This window comes from Heliangelus exortis, chromosome 17 (assembly GCF_036169615.1).
Source record: "Heliangelus exortis chromosome 17, bHelExo1.hap1, whole genome shotgun sequence".
In the NCBI taxonomy this organism is placed as follows: Eukaryota; Metazoa; Chordata; class Aves; order Apodiformes; family Trochilidae; genus Heliangelus; species Heliangelus exortis.
Window position 1 is genome coordinate 563,838 of NC_092438.1, and position 25,727 is coordinate 589,564.

At 38.2% G+C, this 25,727-nt stretch overlaps 1 protein-coding gene and 1 long non-coding RNA gene across 5 annotated transcripts; one reads left to right on the plus strand and one right to left on the minus strand.

The window, feature by feature from the left end:
• Positions 1-25,650, minus strand: KCTD5 (potassium channel tetramerization domain containing 5). Of its 4 annotated transcripts, XM_071760932.1 has the most exons (8): positions 25,246-25,650; positions 18,929-19,037; positions 17,635-17,726; positions 16,598-16,693; positions 13,391-13,507; positions 8,640-8,765; positions 5,859-5,917; positions 1-1,851 (listed from the first exon to the last, which is right to left on the minus strand). In XM_071760932.1, the coding sequence occupies exons 1-7, from the start codon at positions 25,486-25,488 to the stop codon at positions 5,873-5,875; spliced, it is 828 nt and encodes a 275-aa protein (XP_071617033.1). In that variant the 5' UTR covers positions 25,489-25,650; the 3' UTR covers positions 1-1,851; positions 5,859-5,872. The 4 variants fall into 4 exon arrangements, with proteins under 4 accessions (XP_071617033.1, XP_071617034.1, XP_071617035.1 ...); XM_071760933.1 differs by lacking the exon at positions 5,859-5,917 and having other exon boundaries at positions 25,246-25,640; XM_071760934.1 differs by lacking the exon at positions 13,391-13,507 and having other exon boundaries at positions 25,246-25,635.
• LOC139804110 (uncharacterized) lies at positions 13,036-16,837 on the plus strand. The gene is made up of 3 exons (XR_011729272.1): positions 13,036-13,140; positions 15,101-15,186; positions 16,614-16,837. It is a non-coding gene; the product is annotated as an uncharacterized lncRNA (long non-coding RNA).
• Positions 25,651-25,727: the final 77 nt, after the last annotated feature.

The window sequence follows — 25,727 nt, forward strand, 5'->3', positions numbered from 1 at the left end:
GCAGAGGAAATGTTTTAATATGCAGTTAACACAGGCAACTGTTATCCTTATTTTCAGATACACAAGATAATCTGTTACTATTTAGGGGAAACTTGGATGCTAAATTTAAGCTGATAAAATATGGGTGCCTAAAAAAGTAGAAAAGTATAAACACTTCCCCCTACACAATTACATTTTTAGTAAATTCAATTCAGTTTTAACACCTTAAAAAAGACAAACATTTTATATGTTGTTGTGGAGGGGCCAGCAGCTTCCTGTGCAGACCACATCCAAGTCACAAAATTCATTACAAACCGTTTCAAGCATTAGATGTAGCATGGACTAAACATTGAGCCCATTGCTTAACCTGCTTAGTAGAAATAGTTTTTACAAATTGTTTCTGCCAAACTTTTATCAATGCATCGTAAGTCCTTCAAAAAACCAAAGTAGACCTTGAGTGTTTGAAAATCAGTTTTTTGTATGAAGGATTACCTAAAGTATACGCATAAATTCTGACGTTACTGAGAATTAAAACTGTAATGTCTTTAGAATAGAAAAAAAATCTTGTAGCTTTTTAAAACTCCTTTCCACTGCTTTCATAATGAAGTCAAGTTTTATACTGTCAATTTCATTACGTGTTTTAAAGGTGTGCTAAATATTTTGCTGAAAACATAGTGTATTAAAAAGCTCCAGTCTTGTGTGCCAGCCTTTATCAAGGACAAACTAACAAAGCTGCACCAGATGTTTTCAAACGGTGCTCTTGAAGTGCATAGTTGAAAGAGAAAGACAATCAGAGAAAGACAATACAGGGATCCTGAATGTTTGAAGTAATTAAGTTTTTCAATTGGATCAACTTTTGTTCACATTCAAGGTTGATTTTAATCCCAGTCACAGAGATGGGGATCTAGGACTAGCCAGACATCTTTCTGTACAACCTCCAGCTCTTGAAAAATCTCTCCCATAATCCAAACAGTTCAGTGCTTATAGGCATTTTATAAAAACACAGGCACACGTATGAGTACAAACATCTCAAAAGAAATAGTACGTTCATTTGTTCATTTTAAGTCAATTTTGATTCCACTTCCAAACATCTGGCTAAGAATGCAGCCTAACTTTTGCACGAGGAGACTGTTTCAACAGAAGGAACATCAGCAATAACTCAGATGAAGGCCCTTTTCTCTGAGTTTAGACTTTCCTTTGGGTACTAAAATATGCTATAAATCCAGTCAATATATACACCCTTCCTTTGTCTGCTGTGTAACTTTTTACATGCTAGTTTCAGTTGATCTCCTAGGCTGTTATTACATCAAAGAGTATGTCACAGAGCCATGAGGAATGTGCAGTTTAACACAGTCAACTGGGGCTGCCACTGATTCTGAAACAACACAGGCCCAAATATTTGCATCTGTGGGCTGTAACGTGTGTGTGTAGCACCAATTGCATTGTCCTTTAAATGTTTACAACGATTAGTAGGAAAATGTCTCTGAACTGATCAATATTGGGTCATCCAGCACCAGACATTAAGTGCTACATGTCTCAGAGGAAAATGTGCGTGGTCATTTCTTGTCAAATGACCAGTGTCAGTCAGCCCACAAGAGAGAACAACCATGCTCTACTACCAAAACTTAACACACACTTCCACACCATGTATTCCCATTTAGTAATCTTGCAATGCTTTCTGCCAGTTGACACCAGCTTCTAGGCAAAAATGGTTGAACCCAGATCAACAGAAAATTGTCTAAATCAGATTTTTTGTTTCTTTTGCAGCCAAGCCTCTTCAGTGTGACAATTCACTGTGTCTTGGAATAAAAGAGAAAAAATTGTCACCGTTCAATACTGTCTTCACATCCTGGAACCTCGTTCTTGCAAAATCTGAAACAGACCAATAAAAATTCTATAAATGAAAATTCACTTAAAATCATTTCTAGAGCATGGAGGTCAAGGAGCAATATCATGACTATTTCAAACAATTGCTAAAGTGTCAGGGGGCTGGTTCAATGACATTCCTGAAGTCTGTGCTTTCAGGCTGAAAAAAGACAGATTGATACATATAATATCTACTATCAAATACCATGAAAGCACATGTAAATTACTGCTATAGAGTGTGATTACAGTATGCAAAGCTTAAGGGTTGGTAGGTGTAAAGCATAATCCATGCCACTTCATCACAGTTCCAAAGATGCCTTGCTTCTCTGTGGTAAATGAACCTGGGTACTTTATTAGAAATTTAATTTAATCTTCATTGTTCCTATTTTGTAAATACCCTAATTCACTGGAGTTTCATCTGTGTTCCATAAATTAGTACTGAAATCATGAACTATCAGTTCAAAATGTGCACAAAGGACACACTCAGTGAAATGACACAGGAAGTTTTCAAAGGCCAAGAGTATGAGCTGTTAAGATTTAAATCAATAAGTTAATTTAAAATCTGAAATAGATGCCCAGGCTTGGCCTTCTGCATGAACTGTCCAACCAACTACATTTCTTCACAGAGTTATACTACACTGTTCAGATATACAAAGCTCATTAGCTGGACCAAAAGGCTAAATGAAAATAGCAACCATTCTGACAGCTGTTGAAAAATATTTTCTATTATTTGCTCATGCAAGATCTCACAAGTTTTTCATGTATTCTTGTCCACAGAAAAATTGTTTCTGTGTAGACAGCACACAGCTTATTGAACTTCTTTTGCATTACCTTGTCCACCTGTTCAAATAACCTAGGCAGGCAGCTGACTGGCAATGTAAGCTTTGATTTCACAAGGAGGAACTTGATTCTCCTACTGTTACCAAGGAACTGAGATTCCCATTACAGCGAGTAAAAATAATTTTTTGTTTCCTAACAGCAGTTGTTTTAAGATTCACTTTAAGAGGCATATATTAAACATAGGGACTGAAGTCTAATGGAAACAAAATACCCCTCAAAAACTTATGAATCCAGTTTATAGCATCTTACAACATGAAGACCAACTGTTCTAGTTCCAATTTTTTTGTTTGTTTTTCTGTTTCAATTTTGTTTCACTCCTCCAGTGAAGAAAGGATCCAAGTCTCAGAACTGACTGCTCAAGCCATGTTTCTCAGGTTACTACTGTAACCTGATCAGCAATAGGGAGGCAACTCTTGGGCTGTGCAGCACTGCAGGGAAGCCTGTAAGCAAACTGCAGAACAAAAACCACAACAGCAGCCAAACAAAGCACTAAGGAGAGCTTCAAGGCAATGAGCTCAAGTTTTCAGCAACATGAATCTGTAAGTAAAAGTATCTGATGACATTCTTTTTCCTCCTTCACAGTTTTCCTAGTACCAGGGAAGGGCTCTTGATGTCAAAAGCTGAAATATAGCAATGGCACAAGCCCCTGGCAATGGCACAGCTGTCTTCAATGCAGAGTTTCTTTCTGCAATGATCTCACTGACACCAGGACCTCCCACACAATAGCACGTTCCATCCCATGGGACCCACAGCATCCGACAGCACACACAGACTCTTCAGCCTTTGTGCTTGGAGGGTAAATTTTGGCAGTCACTTAGCAGAGCAGTTTCATGTACCGTTTTTAATATAAGAAGTCTAGATACTTGTTTCCTTTTTAATACTGTTAAAATATTCATTATTTAACCTATTATCCTCTATCAGTCACCAAGCCAAATGCCATGTAGTCAAGTAGGGTCTCACCTGCTTTGCACAACTCTGAGGGTTTTTTTAAGGACTGGAGTTTAAAAAGAACTTGTCATCATTTGTATGCCTCAGAGACAGTGCAAAGACAGTTCAGTGTTAACTTACTTAAAAAAAAAATAATCTACTTTATCACTAGCTGACTGCACTTCCTGCAGTACCTGGATCTCACCTTGTGCATAAGTAGTTCTTTTTCATTTAAAATTCAATATTGTTAATTGAAGATAGAAAGCCAGATGTCACTCCAGCTGCTTTGATAAATTTCCAAAATAGAGCTTTAGGATATATTTTGGATACAAACATTGCTTATTTCACTCATCTATACTAAGCAAAAAGACTCTTCATATGGAACTGCAGGAGAGAGAGAAGTGAGGAAAAGCCAGGCCCTGAAAACTGTTCAGCAACTACTAGTATAATATATTCAACAGGAATTAGACAAACTTGCACAAGATGGTGCTATTGGTAGCCACTCATGGTATCACAGTGTCACTGTAGCTTTCACACAATGACCTGGATGTAGGCTTGAAGCCTAGAAAATTTCTAAACTGAGGCTCAGTGGAAGGTGCAGAAATAAATGAGGAGTTAGTTTGGCAAATGCTTCATGCTTGAATTCCTTCTGCGAGGAATTGCTGCTGGTACAGCTGAGAACACAGTGCTGGAGTATATGTCCACATGGTGAACATCTGCCTGACCCAGCAAATGTAGTCAGTAAGCAAAACAATCTTCAGAGACAAAAACATGGCTAAACCAATCACCTATGCATTTAAAAATAATACTGGATTTATTAATTTTGTGAAACTTTCCAATTTAAAATTAAATGTGAGTTTAATTCTTTCCTAGAAGATAAAAATACTTCTAAGATTAATAAACTTGGAACCATTTTCTGTAGCTTCAGGAACACAGGAAGTAAGATAAAGCTAAGCTGGATCTGGACATTGGCCTTTGCACACTTTACTGAGTCAGTAAATCCAACATAAAACAGAAAATTCTACAAGATCAGGCACTACTTTAACATACTTTGCTTGGTACTTCTCCTGTAACCTTTGTCTTTACAGGAGGGGAAATGCTTTCTGACCAGAAAGCTCTCATGAGAGGCACTTCATACACCTCTCACCAGAAATGTTGTGAAAGAGCATCTTTTGTAGTCCTGAGCAGTGACTTTTTCCAAAGAAAAAATTCAGTTTCAGTTACCAGGAATTCCATCAAAACTGTACTTACAAAATGCTGAAAGGATAATTGACTTTGTTCAGCAATTTGAAATTCCTCTTTTTTTTTTTCTTTTTTTTTTTTTTTTTTTTTTTTTTTCCTGAAAAAAGCTTTTATTAAGACTAGAAATTTTAGTGGCTTACTGGGAAAAAGGCCAAGAGGTCAATAACAGAGGTCAATAAGATCTGAAACCAGTTACAGTAAGTCTTCTCCCAAATTGCCAATAGCTAGGATTGAGGAGTATATCTGGAGCAGAACCAGGCACTTAAGTTTTCACTTGAGAACATGCTCTGCTAGCTAAACAGGTGACTTCACTGATAATGCTCCTCTGTCTGCACACTTCAGTTCACACAATCACCATATAGTTTGGGTTGGAAATCTCAATCTGCCCTATTTCAGTTTAAAAACATTACCCCTTGTCCTGTCACTAAAGGCTCTGATAAAGGCTCTGATTGGAAGGCTGCAATAAACACCTCCCCAGAGCTGAATAACTGCAGCTCCCTCAGCCCATCTCCATAGCAGAGGTGCTCCAGCCCTTTTCTTTCTTTCTGATAACTTCTGTGTCCCTCTTCTGGACCCACTCTTAACAGTCCCAGGTAAGTGGCTGTCTGTGCTGGAGGTGCACACTGTTGGCTCAACACCCATTCTCCAAGCACCAGCATCCCCAAGTCCTTCTCTGCAGCACTGCTCCCAGTCCATTCCAGACCAATCTGTACTCATGCTGGGGACTGTCCCCACCCTGCTGCAGATCTGCTGTGTTCAGGATTTTATTTCTTTTCTCAGCAAAGCTTTAAAGGAGCTCATCACAATACAGTTACAACAGCAATGCTAATTATTCTGTCAAAGAGGCAATACCAGAAGAGGAATACTCTCTTTGCTAACCATGCCACAATGGTCATCACAAACACAGGCACCACCAGGACTAGCCAAATGACAGCACTAGTCAGGGTAGGATTGGATGAGGCAGAAAAGCATCTGGGTAAAATCCTAGGGCAGCTCATGCTCACCATGACATTTACACTTAATCTGAGTCATTCATATCGTAATCCGTTTCTTCATCCTCACTCTGAGTGGCATGCAGCATGCAGCAAGTATGGAGAAAGGAAGGGAAAAGAAGAGATTGCAAGTGAGTCAGAGCTTCAACAAAGTACAGTCCACTTAACACTTGAAGCATCTGGGAATGACATTTGTTTACTTTTATCTGGGACAACCCCCCCCTCTATGTAACAAAGCATGACAGCAGAGGTTCCAAAGAGGAACATTACAGATTTCATGGAAATTTCCTTTTTCAAATGTCCTTAAGTCAAAAGGTAGAAACCAGTAGTGCCATGCAGCATAACAACAGGGACCACAACTATAGAGAAAATGTAAGTAAAACTGTATAACTGGTACCTTAAGCCCATATACTCTGCCACAAATGGGAAAGGATACCACTTGAGAATCTAACTTTGGATTCAGACATCCTAAACAAGTTTTGGTCATTTGTCCCAATACTGACAGGTCAACGTGCAAGAGAAGAATGCTTGTGGGTATAGAGGTTATCTTTCACTAGTGCTGTGGCTACTGGAGAAAGCCACATGAACCTTTTAAATTAGTGTCCCAAAAGCCATTAATTTCCTTTGCATAGGCATGTCAGATGGTTACTCAGAAGTCAACTACTACGTTAGAATGCAAACTGAAAAAAAGAAAAGAACAACAGGAAGAAAAAAGTCTCTAAGAAGGAATTAAGGTGAAGACTGCTTAGACGGGCTACCAGAAAATGCTTTCTTCTATTCTGAAAATTCAGTATTATAAATTACAATTGAAGTGCTTGTCCATAAAAATTACATACGGGCAGTCTTTTGCTTTTTTTCTAACCCGCACTGCTGTAAAAGCAATAGGAAGACTTTTCTCATGGCTTCTATAATTCAGTCCCTGTATATGAACACAGTATTCTGTATACATCACTGGGTACCAGAATTTCAATCATATGAACTTCATAATGATCAGCTCTGATACTAATGAACAGACTGCAGACTGAAGGATTAACACAAACTAGAGGGAACTATTGAGACAACAGCTCCCAAGTCTAGCCAAAATTCCTGAACGCTGCTGTCACAAACCTCTCAACAAAAAAAAAAAATAATTTTTTTTTTTCAATTTTTTTCCTAGGCACAATGTGTACCTATTACAAAAATTATCTATTAGAAACACAATGTATAAAAAATTATTCTTCAAGTTCTGCCATTAATTGCTAGCAACAGCTCGACTCTTCCAGGACAAAAGAAGGGAATTATCTTCAACCAAAGTTAACAGTAACTTTTCTTCATCCATCACTCTGGTCAAATTATGCTCTGCTCTGGTATCTGAAACAATGACCAAGAAGCACTTCAATGGGTAGGTTAAGATTAGCTTCTCTCAGCATTACTGAATTTACAGAGTTGTACTGCACTCTGAACTAGTTTTTCTATTTAGGATTTAACAATTTCATTTGATCTGTATTTTCTTTTACATTAAGGATGCACCATAGCTCTGGCAACTTCTGAAGTTCCTTAAAGATGTACTACCACTTCGTATGAAGATGGTTGTTAGGTTCTAGAATTTCACATTTTATTTTGGGTATGTATCTTGGCCCTAAATTATTGTTACACAGCTCTCTAACTTGTCAACTTTTAAAGTACTCCTGAAGCATCCTGGCAAAACCAGATCTTCACTAGGATCATGAAAAGTGAGCCATGGCTTATCCAGGCTCACTGTTTGACCTTGATCACATTAATACCTTTACAACTCTTCAAACTTTACAACTCAACAGTGAAAAAAGAGCATAATTTCAAAAAGAATCCAACATATAACTTGCAGCATTTTTATAGTGCAATTTACAAAAATGCCTCCATATGTGTGCCTGCATAACCAAGTTACAAAGCATGGAAAGTACTCAAGTTTTATCTATTTGAGGCCACAGTGCCAAGATCCAGGGCAGTTCTTAGCAATATTTCAAAATTCGTTTCTCTGAATGTGATTCTTGAAAAAGCAACCTTTGTTGTTTTATCAATTGTTTCCCATCTACATACACTAAATGAAAAGCATTTAAGCCAGCTACAGAAACATCGTTTGCCTGTAGTCATATCCTCACAGAAAGCAAGAATACCATAGGAAACATTCAACATTCACAGAAGAATACACTTGCACGAATAATGGATCTGCCTTATTACTACTCAGTTTTACATTATCCCTTTTACAAATTCTGACACACAACTGAGTAATAGACTAAGATCCAGTGTCTGTTACAATCTTTTTGTGAAGCTGGTAACAGAAAGTAGAGAGAACTGGGTAGAAATCTTAAAATACTAAGCTGACAAATACTTCCATTTTATAACATATGGCACATGACTGTTTTTCAGAGACAACAGATTACAATCTCCATTCTTGACAGCAAGATTTCTTGAAGTGAACTCAAGCAAGAAAAAACAGTTTTCAATTGAACCAGATGAAGAATAAGGAAGCATTCAAATGTGTAAGAAACAAAACCTAGATTCTCAATGGTAAACCATAAATATCTGCCAATACTAAAAAAAAAACAAAACCAGGACAGGTATCAGGAACACTAGAGAATGGTGCATATTAAAAATGCATCTGGTACAACAGTACCATTTACAGTCTCTCATACAAGGAGCAGGGAACCATTATTAGCCATGAATGAGAGGAAAACAGCAATTAAATAATAGTCCAGAACAGAGGTAAGCCTAGCATGACTTAGGGAAGCCCACACAATTTGACACCATTCTTTCATTCAACATTTAGTAACTTACCTTTGCTTTTTCACTGGGTTCACTGGTTGTGCCATAGGGAGTGTTATGCAATTCCTTTGAGACAACACACAGAAATTCAGCCTGATCCTCATTGCCATAGTTATAGGAAGAACCAATACTGACCAGCTGAAAGATGAAAAGAAAAATATCAATTGCATTTCCACATAAATTCCATGAATTCTCATCACTAGAACAAACACTTCTCACTCCAGACTGTTGGTTGTGCCTGAAGCATAATTCTCCACTTCCAATGCACGTACATTTTGATGGTGACAAATACACTGACATTCTGGTAAGATAAACAGTGCTTTTCTTTTTAAATATTTACAGAATTAACAACTTATGGCTATGATTATGCTGTGAAAGAAAAGGCTACAGAGGCAGGCAGAGAAGTAGCCTGTTCCCTATTTCTCTTATTTACCATAAACATCCCCATCCTCCAAAGTTAATTTTTAAAAAGCTTGTATGCAGTAACTTTAACTTGGCATGATTTAACATTTAAATGGCTGCATGCAGGAAGCAGTTTTGCCTGGAGGGATATCCACCTCTACTTACAGAATAACCATACTTGTATTGAAACTTAATGAGTGGACAAAGACAAAACTTGCATTTGATTGGAAAACAGAAAGAGGCAGAATGGTAGGACACCAAGATTAACATCTGAAACTACTATGTACTGCTACAATGAAGCTAATTAAGGAAGTACTACAAGCTGAAGCCATGTATAATGAAACGTGACATATTTACAAGCTTCTACAAGTCTAAATATTGAGTGATAAATGACAATTTACTGAGAAAGAAGGATATATGCAACATCAGTACTACCTCAAATGTATCATGTTTACCAAATGGGAGAAATTTCATGTAACTTGTCTTGCTTTACCCAAAATACACTTACCTAATGCTAGAAGCTCTATACATCCTCCCTTTCCAGAATGAATTCAGATGTAGCTGGTTCATTTATTTTACAAGTTTATTTCAAAAGTATAACAGGTAATGTATGGTGCTATAACTGCTAACACAGATCAAAGTCCTAAAAATCAACCTGTAGCACAGATACACTGCAATTCAAAGTCATTACCTAAACTGTATTAAATCTACCTGTCAAATCACCAGGCATGTGGTCAGGGTGTTCTCTATTCCTCAGTGGGGAATAAACCTCATGGAAATGGATTGACTTGTTTTTTAAGACAACAGTACTTGAAACACTGTTGTTATCTGTCTAAAAACAAATGGTGCACTGCCACTAGTCTAGCAAAGCACCAAAGAGAGTAAAAAGCTTTGTTAAAGCATGGAAGATGCAACCAAGATGAAATCTTGGTCTCGAATCTGAACTTGAGGGATAAGATTATTTCCCCAACAAAAGTGGAAGGTAGAACAAGGCTAAAAGCAGCTTCCATATAGTACTGTCAGGAGAAAATTACACCTTGTTGTACTTTTAAGGAGAGAGAGAGGGGAGAGATGCTCAGATGTTCCAGCACTGTTCTAAGACAGCCAAGCAAGCACCTCCACAGACAGCAAGCCAATGTCTACAGAGAGCAAGAGGCAGAGAGCAAGGAAAGGACCTGATGCCAGGCCTGGGCAGCCTCACACCCTGTCATACCTGATGGCATTGCAGCACACAGGGCTCAGCCTCCAAGGACCAGTACTGGCCACCAAAACTCAGCACTTAAGCTACCACACGGTCTGGGTGTCACCACCTTTCCCTCCCTCTTCCTTTTCTAGCATCACTCAAGTTCTCCAAAATACATACACAGTAATGGACATGGGCTGATCATAAATGAAGGTGAAAAAGACAGTTTTTCCACGAAAACCATGTAATGAAGTTTCAGAATCTCCCTCTTTTTTAAGCACCAATAAATCCTCATCCATTTTTTGGAATGCACAATTTATCTTGGAACACCCACTCTTGAAAAAAGCTGGGAAGTCAACCCAGACTTACTTGACATATAGATATGGTTTGTAATCTCCCTTCCCTGTTAGCAAAAAATATGACACACAAATTTCCAGGGAAAAAAAACAGCTAATTGGTCTCAAAGTCTGTTGAAGTGGTATAGTTTGTCCTATGTATTACATAGCAATTACAAGCCATATAATATGAATACAGCGATTGCTTCAATTATGGAGGTGAAAGGTAGGACTATTTTAAACAGTATTTTTAACCCCACTAAAAGGCTAGAAAAGCACTCAAAAAGTTGGATACATATTTAAATAAAGCCATGCATAATTCACCTTCTCTGAAGAGAAATCTTAAGTATAAAGTTCAAGCACATGACTTGATTTAGCATACTGTCAACCCTTCTTCTTGCAAAATTACAAGAACTTGGTATCAGGTAAGCTAAGATAACAACTACCAGAAGGAAAAATATTTCTTTACTCAACAGCCACAATTGAAACCTCTGTAATCTCTGAAATCTTTCAGCAATCTCTGAATATATGACACAAGATCCAAACATCAGCCAAATCATCAATTCTGGTTCAGCAAGTCTGACAGATCCTCAGTTGATAGCTACCTATAACCCCCACTAATACTCCATATAATCCAAATAAGTTGACCCTTTACATGTCTTTTTTTTTATGAGATGTGGTAGACTGACTACCTATTAGCTAGTTGGATAGGACCATTGATCTAACAGACTGAAAAACAGCAGGCTGACTTCCTGCCATTATTAATCAGCTGGCGCATTTCAAAATAAAGTCACTTTTGCAACATTAAACAGAAGTTCTTTAAAACTCCAACACATGATACTCTTGTAACCAGTTCTATATGTGCACAACTAAGAATGGATTATTTGCATAGTGTCAATAGCATGCTGGAAACTTCATGGTAGCTTTTTGAGATGCATCAGTAGCAATAAAGGTTATGACAGAAAAAGAAAAAATGGAAAATTATTGCAGATTAGAACTATGCTGTTGTGTCAGAAAGTGCATCAGAAATAAAGCAGTATTTCAGCCCTTGTACTCCAAAACTCACCCCACTGTTCCCAGTGTTGGTGGGAACATTCTGAGAAGGATGCCAACAAACTGGAAAGAACTGCTAAACAACCCCCTACCCAGGGCCCATTCATCCTAATTACACCTCTTCCTACAGCAGTGTGATTCTGCTTGAGTGTTCCTGTGAGTTCGGTGTCCTAACTGAGCAGAGGGAAATTCCAGTGTTATTTATCATAGAAAATTCATCAGATCACTGTTTGTGTGGACTAAGGGTACTGACACTAGTAGGCTGTCAGCTTTAAATAAAAAAGGCAGGAATGGAAAGCATCATCATCATTAATGTTGTTGTTATTATTATGTCAACAGAAATATAGATACTTGCATCATACTGCTTGGTCTGCCAATATAGGTCAGGATTTTCCTGAAAAGTCAAAGAAATAACAATAGGGAAGTTCCTGTCTCATTAAGCCTGAACTTTTAAGTAGGATAAAAGATGACAATCAGAAAGGGCAAAGTTGAAAAAAAACCAAAACATATCAGTTTGGCATAAGTAACAACACTGATGACTGACACCAGGACAGCAAGGATATTTCTTTCTGGTCTTTTATTGCAATTGTCAGACTTCAAATCTAGGAGGAAAGGACATTCCTTCCTCTTCGAGGTTTTGGTTTTTGTTTTGTTTTTTTTTTAAATATGCCTGCATTAATTTGTTCACTGTCTTCTCCCATCTCCCATTTTATTATGTTGAATTTTACTTTGAGCTATCTAGGATGCAAACATACGAATAATACCACACTGCCTGTACTCCACACATCCTTAACAACAGGACACCTTTCCTACTTAGTTCCATAAACTAATGAATTTCACATCGCAGATGCTATCTATAGAGCTGCTTGGTGCACTCACCATATATAAAGCAAGGAAAATAACAGGTATTCAAGAATATTTTATGGATGAAAAATACTACAAAACATCAGGTTCTCAAATCAATTCACGTAAGACACTTCAAAATGGAGCACAGCTATAAAGAACTGGAAACTGCCTCCAATGTTACTGGCTAGCAAAATATCATTCCCAAACTCTTGAACACTTTGAAGTAACACAGGAGTTAAGAATGAAGTGACCTGAGGACAAGGGAAGCAGGAAGGATTATTATAAATGAATTATAAATGAAGCTATGATTCTTTGAGTTTTTTCCACTTGAGACAAGATTTTTAAACTGCTGGGTTTGTTCTCCCCTCACTCCTCCCTATTTTATTTCTGAAAAATTCTGTTACTCATTATTACAGTTTAAATATATTTCATCCACCAAGAAAACCAGTTAAGCTGTAAGTTACCAGAAATAGAGGGTTCAAACTCAGAACCTAACCTGCTATTAGGCTGATGAAATCCACTCAAACTGGAACAATGATTAACACAGAAATCTCCCTTTCTGAACTCAGTGAACTCAAAGATTTATTTACAGAGCTCTTAATGTTTAAATGTACCACTTTTGCTTAACAAAAACAGACAAAAGGCTGTTAACTTTGGAGGAAGATTTAAGGAAAAGAAGTTACCTATTGAGAAGGTAAGAACTTCTTAAGAAAAACCTTTATCTAAATAACTAAGGGGAGGGTGTTTGTTTTTATTTTTTTTTACAATATGAACATTCATAACATATAATGAAATACTGTGAATATAAATAAAAGCCAGTCACAAATACACACAAATTGCTATGTGCTGTACATCCAGGAAAAAAGTGAAATGATTTGAAAGCAGCAGAAATGCAAGGAGGCCAAGCATATCAGTCTGAGGGCAAAAAGAATGGTGTGACACACCTCACTGCAGCATTTCTGGAAGCATCTCTCTTCCCCTTTCACTTCCCGTGACACTATCAGCAGATACTCTGACTGCTGGGCCCGGCCACAGCTGTACTGGGAACCTATACTGACAAGCTGAAATAACCAATCAAAGCAAAACACAAAAAGAAACCTTTGTAAAGCTGAAGCACAAACCATTTTCCAAATTGTTTAAATAACAGATGAGCTCAAATGTTCAGGTAACATTTACTTGCCACTAGGACAGGTTGCTATCAAGCTACAACTTTCATTTCAACACACTTAAAATTTATGAAGCCCTTTGTAACTTCAAGGGAGGTTAAGAGTTACTGATACTTAGTGAGAAAATTCCCCATATCACTGTGGTGTAGCCAACTACTCTGAAAAACATTAACCAGGTTTGGTGCATCATGCAAGTGATCATTATTTTCCTGACTTGCCAAGTGCAGGAGGAAACAGGGATATAAGACTGGAAGGTATTGTATAAAGTAGTATCTCAAGCCTGGGTATGAGAGATTCATCTTGTTCCAGACATTGATAAACAAAATATAGCTAAGGAAACACATGAGATCAACTGGAGGTAAAAAAGCTGAGAGCTCTAAATTGGTTTTAGAAGGGGTAATGTACAGAAGAACCAAGAAAACAGCCGGAGTGGAAAAAATTTTCTTTCTTGCTCCCATAAAAAACAGCATCAAGTACCGGTCACATTTGCCAAATGTCTAATAATTCAGAAGTTCAGACCAACCTCAGCTAAATTTTTTAACTTCTTATTATAAAAAATATTTTATCATAATAAGACATGGCAATTCATAAACCAATTAAATTAAAGCATAGCTTGCCAGCACACTTGAAAAAGATTAGAGCTTTAAATTAAGTATGAAGAACTAGAGAACAACTGCCTATTTCTGAATAAACTGGAAATTACTACTGATGAGAAGGCTCACGAACAGTAAACTTATTTTTATCCTGCTTTTGTTATGTGAATAATTTTGAAGGCAGCAATTAAATACTGTTCTCCTCATACAGCAAACATATTTATGACAGTGATATGGTGACAGACTAAGGTTACATTAATCATTAAAATTTACATGACTTACACACCACTGCTGTCTAAAGCTTTTGTATGTAGACATTCTGTAGAACCCAATGTTTCTCAGTATTGTAGTATTGCCAAATAATGCTTTATCAGATTGCCTGAAAAGGTTAACTATTGAAGCTAAAAATCACCTAGAGAATAACACAGGTATCACAAAAGTGGGGCAGCACAACCACTGGCACTAGTTTTGGGGCTGGGACTGGTACACAACTGCAGTATTCTGGCAGTACTTCCACTTGTATTCTTTAGAAAAGTGAATCAATATATTCATGTAAGCATACCACAAGTTTAACACCTTCCACTCCTATTTAATCACCACATCCATTTGTATGTTTCAAGAAAATCTGTGAATGTTAAGGGGAAAAAAATTACTTTATCAAAAACCACTTAAACATGCATGGGGCACAGAGCACAAGGACTCTCAACTCGTAGGAGTATTACTCCACTAAAAAAGCTGATGATTTTTATCCACCAAAGAGGTTGCATGAGGTGTGGCAGACACTACCCCAAAGATTGCTTCTGAAGGAAGCATGCTGCTGAGCAACACAGGTTTAGAAAAGATAATTTACAGAAATGCTACAGTGTTCTCAAACCTTAACAATAAAACTGTTTAGGTTTTACAGAATATTCTATTCCTGTTTCAAGTCAATGCTGTCTGCTGAAGTCAGGACTGCAACAGAACGGGATGGCCCAGACAAAGGTACTGAGATGCTGGGTATTGTGAGACCATGCAGATGCTGTGTTTATCTACTTCAGATTGTGTGTCCAAAAGAGAGCAACATGGAGGAGGGAGAAGTAGGGAGAAAGCTGGAAAAAACAAGGACATAACACTCAAGAAAACCACTGGAATTATCCAGTTCCAAAAGAGATTCTAAATTTTAAAAGATATGATAGTTCTTCCAGCAGTTGCACTGTCAAAGCAGTATTACTCCTAAAAATAAAATTCCCATAGAATACAAGGCTTTAGGACAGGTAAAAGGCACAGCATTATTGAATCAGTTAAGAAGTAAAGAATATATATTTGTAATGAAAGCTGGTTTCTCATGGCAAAGCAGAACATTAAAATAATGCACTGGTCAAAAAACATTCATGTGCATTAAGTGAGATCATTTTCAGGGACCTAAAAAACATTCAGCTTCTGGAATGCCAAACAAATCTGGTAACACATGAGCTACAGAAATAAAGCATAAGAAGCTTCCTCTGCGCTGGTTTAGTTTAGTTGATCATGGCTGTCTCCATGACACCAGCACCTTATCAAATCATTAGGTACAAACAAAAAGCTCTCTTTTACCTTTGTGTGCCATGCTTTTTAAAAACGTTGCTTTGTTGTGTTCTCAGCGTGAGACTGCAGAGGATAAGAGGTTTGTGCCTATTCCAGTCTCTCCTAAACCAAACACTGAAAAAGATGCTGGCAGCTGAGAACACAGGTCTCACCCCAGAGATAAAAGATACATTGCTCCAATGCAGTTTAAAAATTTTGGTAGGTTAGGACAGTGAAGGATGAAGAGGCCATGTAGTTAGTTTCCTATTTACAGAGATCAGCAAAGATAATAGAAAGATCCTACTGCAATGTTACAATGAATATTGTAACAATGTATTCTTGAATGTACACACAAAGCTATTTTTTGGCAGTCCAAAGAACAAAAGCATTCATGTAACCCACACCCAGATTCACATCCATGCTGGTTAAGTTCACTTTCCTGTGTGTATCGGTCCTTTGTTTAAAGAAACATTGTTTGGGCCTGACAAATATTTATGTCCCAAACCCATATCTTTCACCCAGAGCTCTACCATTTGTATAAACTTGTATTAGTTGATTTCTGTCTATTCACCCTTCAAACATGCATGTGTAGACACTGAAGAGTTACATTTCAAACAAGAGGTAGGTGTTTTTATAGAAAGTTATCACAATTTACCTCCTGGAAAGCTGCAGTCTGTTCATTCTCTGATAAGTAGGAATACAAACATAGAATTTTAATTTAACTGTTTCTCTTTATCCTATTTCTGAAAATGACTACACTTAAAAAGATGCACTGAATTAACTTGATACTCTTCTTTCACCTATCTGAATTTTGAGAAGATTTTGTAGTTATATCCCATATGTTTTTTACCTGTTCAAATTTCCAGCCATCAGACATTGTGGAAACCATTTGAGTGAGTTCTTCTTCCTGGCACTGCAGCACTCTGTACACATGTTTGACTGGCACCTTCAAGAAGAAATATAAGATTCTCAATAAAGCATGGAATTCACTATGCTTATAATGTATAAAGTATTCTTTAGAAGTACGCAACACCCTCCTGAATACCTTGTTTGCTTTTTTTTTCTTAAAATAAATCTCATTTGTTCACAATCACCTTGCAGAAGATTCCATTATTCATGAGTATTCCAGGGACTAAAAGTGTTACTTAACAGTTACAACAAAACAATCTTAAGACTTACCTACTGTTCCATGTGGTAGCAACCAATACCATTCAAAATCAAGGTTGAGGTTTTTCAACTTCAGGAGAAAACTGGCCATGAACTTGTAATTTCTCCAAGGAGATTGTTATCAGGGAAGACCAGAGTAGCAGAATAGCAGAGCTTAAGAACAAACTTGAATACTTGATTTACTTAACAGTTTCTCTATCATCATCACTTTCATGAAGAAATATGCATGAGCTGCTATGAGAAGAGGCAGGGTCTTCTCTACAGAACACAACAAATAAAGAAACTAACTTTATTATAGAAGTGTATGACAAGAGCACTTGCATGTCTGCTGTATAACACACTGTAGAGACAGCAGCTACACCATACTCAGGCCCTCTCATCATATGCAGAGTATTCAAATGTGCACGAAAAAAATATGCTCTAAAAAAAGCTGTTTTCTAAAATAACCATTTCCAAAAATTATATGACAAATTCTACTATGATCAGACATTTTTCAGCAATTTTTTAGAATGTTTTCAGCTTTTGAAAAACAACCAGAACCCTGTGTCTGTGTCCTCTGTAAGCAGAGGTGGTACAGAATATTAATCTGTGCATACTACTGGTTCCAGCTCAGCCAGCGAAGGAGGCATCGATTCAGAAGCCTACTGAGGAGAAGAGTGGTTAAGGAAAAATAATGGAACCCACCCACTACTTGCCACAGAACAAAGCACACAGCCTCACCTGTGAGATTTTGCTGTCTCTTTCTCTTATTTTGTCCTTTACCAGTTTTATTAGTGATGTGATATTGTAGAATTCAGCCTCTTCCAGTACACCTAGTGTAAGAACATTTTTTGGAAAGAGAGTGTAACCAAAGATTACAGGCCAAAACTACCAACCAGTTTCCACAATTATCTTCTCTGCAGCTATAAAAGCTATTTATTTTGCTCTCAGAAAAGTTCATTAACTAATCTAACGATTCTGGCTTCCTTCAGGCATATGTAGTTCAAAGTTTAGCTGATTCTCAAAAACTTTAAAAAAAAAAACAAAACACCAAAACAAAACAAACCCTAAGGAAAAACTCCAGGTTCTAAAAAAACCAAAAAACAAACAAAAAAACAAAACCCCAACACAAGCATGCAAGCAAACAAACAAACAAACACAACATCAAAAAAAACCCAAACAAAAAAACAGAAGAAAACCAATGCCACGTGGAGCACAAATGACACTCCACAGCAGGCTGATGGACCACCATAACTCAGGCCTCACCCCAGGCTGCAGTAAGAATGAGAAATTCAAATAGTCCTATTGAAAAGCTCCTCAAGCTGCTAAGTGTGCAGAAAAAATTGTTTCCTGTTATTTGGGATTTTACACTAGGAAACAAAAGCTTAAAGATACACACTACACACTTTTCCCACTCATATGCTCAAGTCTTACCTGTTCTCCACACATATTATGTGTTTAACAATACACATGGAAATGAATTTTCACATTATTTCATGCTAATATTGTTAAAAGCATTTCTCTTTGACCAATTTCTTCAATACCTTATCAAAACAGTTTATATGGTTTAAAACAGCCACCCTCCATTATGGAAAAACTGAACAGGAACAGGGAGAGAGGGCACATTCAGAAGTATATTCCATGTATCTGATCTCCCAGATGCATTCTTGCTTTGCTTTAGAGATTCTAAAAGCTTGTTCCACAGCCAGTATTCTTTTGCTTGAAGAGAACTAAACCAAAGCATTTCACACAGAAATTCAGGAAAGATACGAGATCATATTATAAAAGGCATTTCCCTAATGTTTTATTATTTATGTTCTATCTGTGTCTGGGGACACAGGTTTTAAGTCAGGAATCATACTCAAATAACAGTATATACTATAATGGCACAATGCCTATCAGCTTCTCTTGAAACAGATAGAAATGCTACACTGATTAAGATTTACCATAGATCTGTAAGTCACTTCAGGTGATTTAAAAGCAGTGAACATAACAAGCAAGTGACAAGAAAGCAAGAGATTTAGTAACATCTTACCTTCCTCAGCTAGGTCCTTGTTAATCACCAGTTTCCCATGTCTGAGATAGTTCAGCACTGGCCCAAAGTAGGTCGGGTCTCTGTCTATTAAATAGGCACCTGTTTCATCCTAGAGTAGGAAAAAACAACCAAACAAACAAAATCACAACAAAAAAAACCCAAACAAGCAAAATTCAAAAAAACCCATAATTTGAACATCCAAGCAAGCATTGCTTGTTAATACTCAGCTTGGTACTCGAATAGTAAGCTGATTTTCTGATACAGCCACTTAAAGCCAAAGTTGTTAAGATACTGAAAGGAATTCAACAACGTGGTTGCACTGGACTGATTACTCAATCATGTCCTACACTACTATAACCTGAACAATCCCCCCAGCCTCTTGTCAAAAGAGACTCATCAAGGTTGTGAAAGATCTAAGTAGTGAGTGAAAACACTGAAAATTAAGGTTGAAAGTAACACTTAGAAACAGGAAACCGTTTTGTTTGGAAATCTGAGGGATCAGATTGAAGGCAACATTCCAACGAGGTTCATCTACCAGCCTTTTTTTTTTTTTTTTATTAAAGGTAAACAAATCTACCTTCTCTTAGTCTCAGAACTTTGTTCTAAAAGCTTTTAGTTTTATCTTACCTCAGATTTACAAACTCCTGGGATACTGAGAGCATCTGTGTCTTCTTAAAAAAAATGTATACTGAGGACGATAATCCTGACATAGAAATAAAGAAGCAAAATTGGCATTTCCTATACAGAGACTATATGTGAGCACCTGTGATCAAGGCAGTACTGACATACTTCAATGCTGACCAGAGGTCTAAGGAAGACTGACAAAACAAACACCTCACAGATCCACTGCTCCTTTCTACTACCAAGTGGATCACTGAAAGTATTAATCCTTTAGTAGCTGAAGTTCTGGTGCAATAGCTATCCTACAGATACCCTAAGATACATCCTGGAGAGATGTGGCAGTGCCTCAAGTACAAACTCTCTCCAAAATCTACACGTGATAGTGATACATTTGAACAGTAATGCAAACTACATGTGTAAACTGCACTAAACTGTGATACCTGAAAACTGTCTACTTAACAGTATCTAATGTTTCAAAAATATTTTATTGAAAAAAAACCCAACAAAACGTGGATGTATTTTCAGGTATGTGGATTTTTGGATAACTGTGCTTTCCTAACCAGGGTTGGTAGAATGTAAAAATAAAACAGGCTGGACTACAAACACCAAACATTTTTCTGTAATTACAAGATAACTTTACTCTGTGCAGCCTTTTAGGCAACAATGTGTCTTCACAAAATAATAAAAAAGAAGGGAGCCTGAAAGTCTTACAATTTATGGTGAAATAGTAAATTTTTTATTTTACGCATTAGAAAATATCAACAGTTAAAGTTTAAGGACTCTGGCTAAATGCTAACAGTGAGCAATCCAAATTCTGTCAATAGGATTCACTTTATTATGAAAATTCCATGTAAAATAATGAATCAACTGAACAATTCAGAATAACTGGCCACTTGTTTTCCCATATTAAAGACACAGAAAACATGCACTAGAAGTTAACATTCTTCCAAAGAGAAAGATATGTGTCTTGGGCCTGGACCTTACAATTCAGGTATGATACAGTTAGCACCAGGGAGTCAAGACCCAAATTACAAGCCATCCAGTGAAGAAAGCTCTTAATGATATAAAAGAAATGAACAGGTGAAGAAGCACAGAATTGTCATCCTGGGCATCTTCTATGTAGAATGCACTCCCATTCCTACCTTAGAGTGAGGTGTGTGATCATCGTCCAGCACACACTGAGCACTTTGTGCTGGAATCGCTGAGGAAAGCCGATTACACCAGGACTTTAAGGATATTTATGTAAGCATAAATCCAACAAAAGCTGACATAGTAATGTAGTCATCTGCTCCACCTAGACATCTCAAACTATGTGTCATAAGTCCTTCCACACATTCAGAATATTGTCAGGACTGGCTTCATCCACATGTACAAGAAAATACTGGAATTAATTCACAGTGAAATTCAACATTTAGAAAATTAATTTTCTAATTTTCTAGGCTGAAATCTAACCATTCTGTGCAAGCCATTCAAATAACTAATTACTGCTGCTGTTAAAAAGTAAGTACTTTCTAGCCTCAACACCTCTAGTTTCATACTTCACCAGATGGACCTCATAATATCTTTGCTAGACCAAAAGGTCTTTCCAATTGGCTTTCTAGTCTCCATGCATGCACTTCTGGACTGAGAAGTCACTCCTTAAACTCCCTGCCCAATAAAACTGTTTTGCTCTTTATAAACTTCTGACAAATCATATTTCATCTTGTGACTACCCTTCAATGTCTTCAATTTTGAAGTTACCTTGAGTAGTGGACACCAGGATCAGGTACAAAATTCAAGCAGGACTCAAAAATAGGCCAAAGACAGATTTTTGTGAATCCCATTTAGCATTCTCCCCAAGAATTGCATTAATACACTGGTTTAAATGTCAGAAAATTATTTCCAGTTAAATATCTTAAATGAGGTCAAAACTTAGTCCAAAGACTTTTCCTCAAATACTTTTCCAGGATGGACCCACTCAGAATCCACAGTGACAAGCTCTTAGCTGTATCCTCTAACATGAGTATCTATAAAAATATGACATAATTTACATATATTGAGTAAGCAAAAGTTCTGCTAAAGACAGTAATATGCACAGATATACAACAACATTTGTCAGTAAATCTTTATTTACAAATAATTGTCTTTCCTGCCCACTATGCTTTTTAAACCTTGAGCTGGTTTTCTTAAACTATGTGACCTAAAATCCTTGAGCACCATCAGACTGACAGTACTAATCAAAACTACGTTTAGAACACACCTCAACTTACTGGTCAGAAATCTCATGCACAAGTAAAGCTCATCTCAGTTATATCTCAGAAAAATGACTGCAATTAAGACACTTTTTAGTGCTGACAGTCAAGGATGTGCTGCCAAGAGGATTATGAATTTTCTAAAACATTCAGTGCTTGCTTGTTTGCTTGCTTCCTGCCTTAATAAAACCTACCCAGTACAATTATGCTAAACTCAAGCACAAATACTGCTGCCAAAAACCTTCTTGAGAAAGGCTGACAATCTTCTCAGATGAAAGTTTAAAATATGACAGAACAGTTTATAGAAGAAAAACTGTTATATAGATAAAATAGGGAGGTGCTGAGTTCAGGTAACACCGGACAGAAAAACTTAAAATACAAGCATTAAATAAGTTTAATAAGGCTGAAGAAGTGAGCAAGAAAGACTCTGCTCACTTTTCTCTGGAAAACAAAACCTACCAGGTATGATCACTACTGGTCATTCATATACTGAAATGATCCTCAAATAGTCTTATATAAGAAATAAAAAAATCTTAAATACAAAGATATGTATCACGTTGTGAAATACACCAAATTCAGAGAATCAACACCACTATCTCATTCCATTCAATGCTAGTTTTGCCACAGGGTGTGTGCCAAGGTTAATCTTTCTTCTCTTGCAACTGGAAACAGAAGTGACACCAAAAGACAGGCAGCACAGCCTTGTGCAAAATTAGGATCAGAAGATAATCTGAAGGTAAACATGCTAGCTTCCTTGAAGACTTTCAATTCGTTTTAATAACAAGCATTAAATAAATCTTATTATTTAGTTAGTTAAATAACAAAAAAACATGTTGGTGTAGAAATTACAGTAGAGGAAAATTGCTACGTATATAACTGATATTTGTAAAGTACAACCCATGAACTATTTCAGTTTCCTATTCTCAGTTCCAGTTAACCTCTTTCAGAACTTCTTAATGTATTAACATGTTAAATTTTTATATGCCTCACTTACTGAGTTTAGGCAGAAACAGCTTCAGCATTAATATTTCATTTACTTATAGGGCTATTCTCATCGTAGCGAAGCATTTCTCATGGCTTCATTTTCTAAAGATTCTGGTTTAGCAACCTTGCAAAGAAAGAATGTGAACGAAACTTTTTTCTTCAACGAAATATATCCACTGGTGTACAAGCTAATTTAATTATTGGCTCTTCTGCTTGGTCTTGCTTCTAGATGTGGAACCTGCTCCCCTCCCCTTTTGTCAGTTGGGACATTACAGCTCTCCAGAAACTGACTTAACTTGTTAAAGTTATAAAAAAAGATACATCTCCTCCTTCATTTTTGCTGAGTTACTTACCAGATGGAGCACAATCAGAAGAATATGAGATGTGCCTATGAGCTATAAAAAGTGCTTTGTATTATGAGCACAATTCAGTATTAATCTTATTAAAATGCACCCAAAATTTCCCAAAGTGAGTCACTGACGTGCATTCCAGACAAATTCTCCATACAGGGAACATTATACACCTTGTTAAGGCTATATTTTTCATATTTCTTTCAAACAGGGCTGTGGCTATCAGTTTGGATAAATCTCATCTGCTGGCTCATCACACAGGATTCTTCCCCGCCCCACCTCCCCCTCATCTTCCTCTGGAGGTTGAGGCATGGCTGGGAGGGGTGTAGCAGGCATCAGTCTATACAGGAGCTCAAGTACACATTCTCTCACTTCAAAACTTAAAACCAGGTGTTTAAAACTCAAGTGATTTTTAGGAAGAAAAAAAAAATGGACTCAAATCCAGGGAATTATAGGTCAAAGAGCAGCTCTAATGTTTCAGTATCTCTAAGCTGCCCCTTGTAAGAATGACTGCCTCATGGACCAGAGTTCATGATAACACAAATATCACAAAATATTCCCTTGAAATATCCATGCTTATCAATCAAAGGTATCTGACATTTCAAAAGTGAAACAATGGGGAATGAAACTGACAAATGTATTGAAAAGAAGACCATAGTGACCATAGAAGACCATAGAAGACCCAGGAAAGGCTTTACTTTTTGCATGTCAGATTGGAGACATCCAGGTTCATAAGCTTACATGATATATCTCTCAGTAACAGGATTTTCTCTAAACCCAGATTTTCCACAACAGCTTGGGGTTCTCTCTACACCTCTTGCTTGCTTCATATCCTACCAAATAGCTAAATATCTTTAGCATAGATTTAAGATTTTCTGCTAAAACCCAAAAACACACTGTAAAAGATGTCTAGATTACCACCCTGATGACATTTCTGCAACATAGCAAGACCTCATGGATTATACTTGTGGAAGATGACTGATGTTATCAGTTGGTGAAAGAAGGCAGCCAAATGCTTTAATTAGAACTAAAGCATTTCTTCTAAAAACACACCTTCTCACTCCGATGGCATTGAGATAGCCAACAAGCACCTTTTTACAGTGGAACAACTGAAACAGGTGCCTTAATTATTACATGTGCCTTATCTTTCAATTAAGACAACTTAGAAAACTTTCCTATCCCTTCCCAAGTAAAACCAGGTTCTGACCTATCAGGAAGCCACCTACATTTTAAAGTTTATTTTTATAGGTCAGTTTAAGCTAGTCCTCTCAAAAAACCTCAAACCAAACCAGACAACAAAAAATACCCCCTACGCTGTTCCAATTTAAGGTATTTTTTTCTCTAATTCAGGAACACTATTCAGGTTCTGTTCCCTACCTTCTTAAGCATTTCAACATCCTTTCTGGAAGTTGTACATGAGAAAATGAAGAAAACTGACTATCAATTTACTGAAATAAATACGTATATATTGAAAACAACTTATTTTTTCAACCTGTTGTTTATATATTCAAGAATTATAAGCTGTTCCCTTCTCATGCCCAGGTGTGCTGTAGTGGAAGTACAATTTTGTCCACTATGCTCCAAAATCTCTATCAAAGCCAGCACTGTACACGAATGTTTTGTATCTATTCCTACATAACATGCCACAAATATGATCTTAATCAGTAACTTTTCTTACCCTGCTAAGAGACTCGGAGTGAATACTTGAATACAGAGTACCACACACGGTCTGCAGAGCAAGTAATATTTTACTCAAATAGTTACTGAAACACAGGCTGCTACGGCCAAGTGAGGGGCTGCTATCTGAAGTAGTTTGATGTGGTTCTTGGACAAAAGAATGATGACAAGGCAGAAGCAGCCCGGCACCAGCACGTGTTACCGTATTCTGACACTGCCTCACAACACCGTACCAACCCTTGAACCGCACCAGCTCTCGCCTTGCCCTGGCACCCAGCGATGTTCTCGAGGAGCCCTTCCCAGTCCGCAGCCCCCGCCACCACAGCCGCCTCCGCACGCGGGAAGCGCCGCAGCCCCCGGGCCCGGCGGGCGGAGCTGGCGCCGGCGGGACCCGGAGGAACCGAGCGTGAACGGGCCGGGCCGGGGCAAGCGGTGAGGCGGGACGCACACTCACCTTGTCCGAGTCCAGGTCGGGGTCGGCCTGGCAGAGGCGGAAGAGGAAGGACTTGGGGTCTCTGCAGAGCGTCTGCCGAGTGGTCAGGAAGCAGGTGCCCCCCACGTTGAGCCGGACCCACTTGCCAGGCACGGCGCCGGGCGGCGGCGCGGAGCTGCACCGGCGGCAGGGCCCGCCCGGGCCTCCAAGGCCGAGGCCGCCGACGGAGACAACCGGGAAACCACAGTGATTCTCCGCCGCCATCCTCGCCACCGCCGGAAGGGCCCGCCCAGCGCCCCGGCCCCGCCGCTCCCACGCCGGAAGCGGCCGCGGGGAACCGCCCCCGCTCCTCCCCTCCCCCCTCAGCCAGGGCTGCAGCGGCCTCAGCCCAGGAGGGGCGGGAGCGCAGGGACGGGGAGGCCCCGGGGGGAAGGGGCAGGACCGGGGGTGGGGGCGGCCCCGGGGGGGAAGGGGCAGGACCGGGGGTGGGGGCGGCCCCGGGG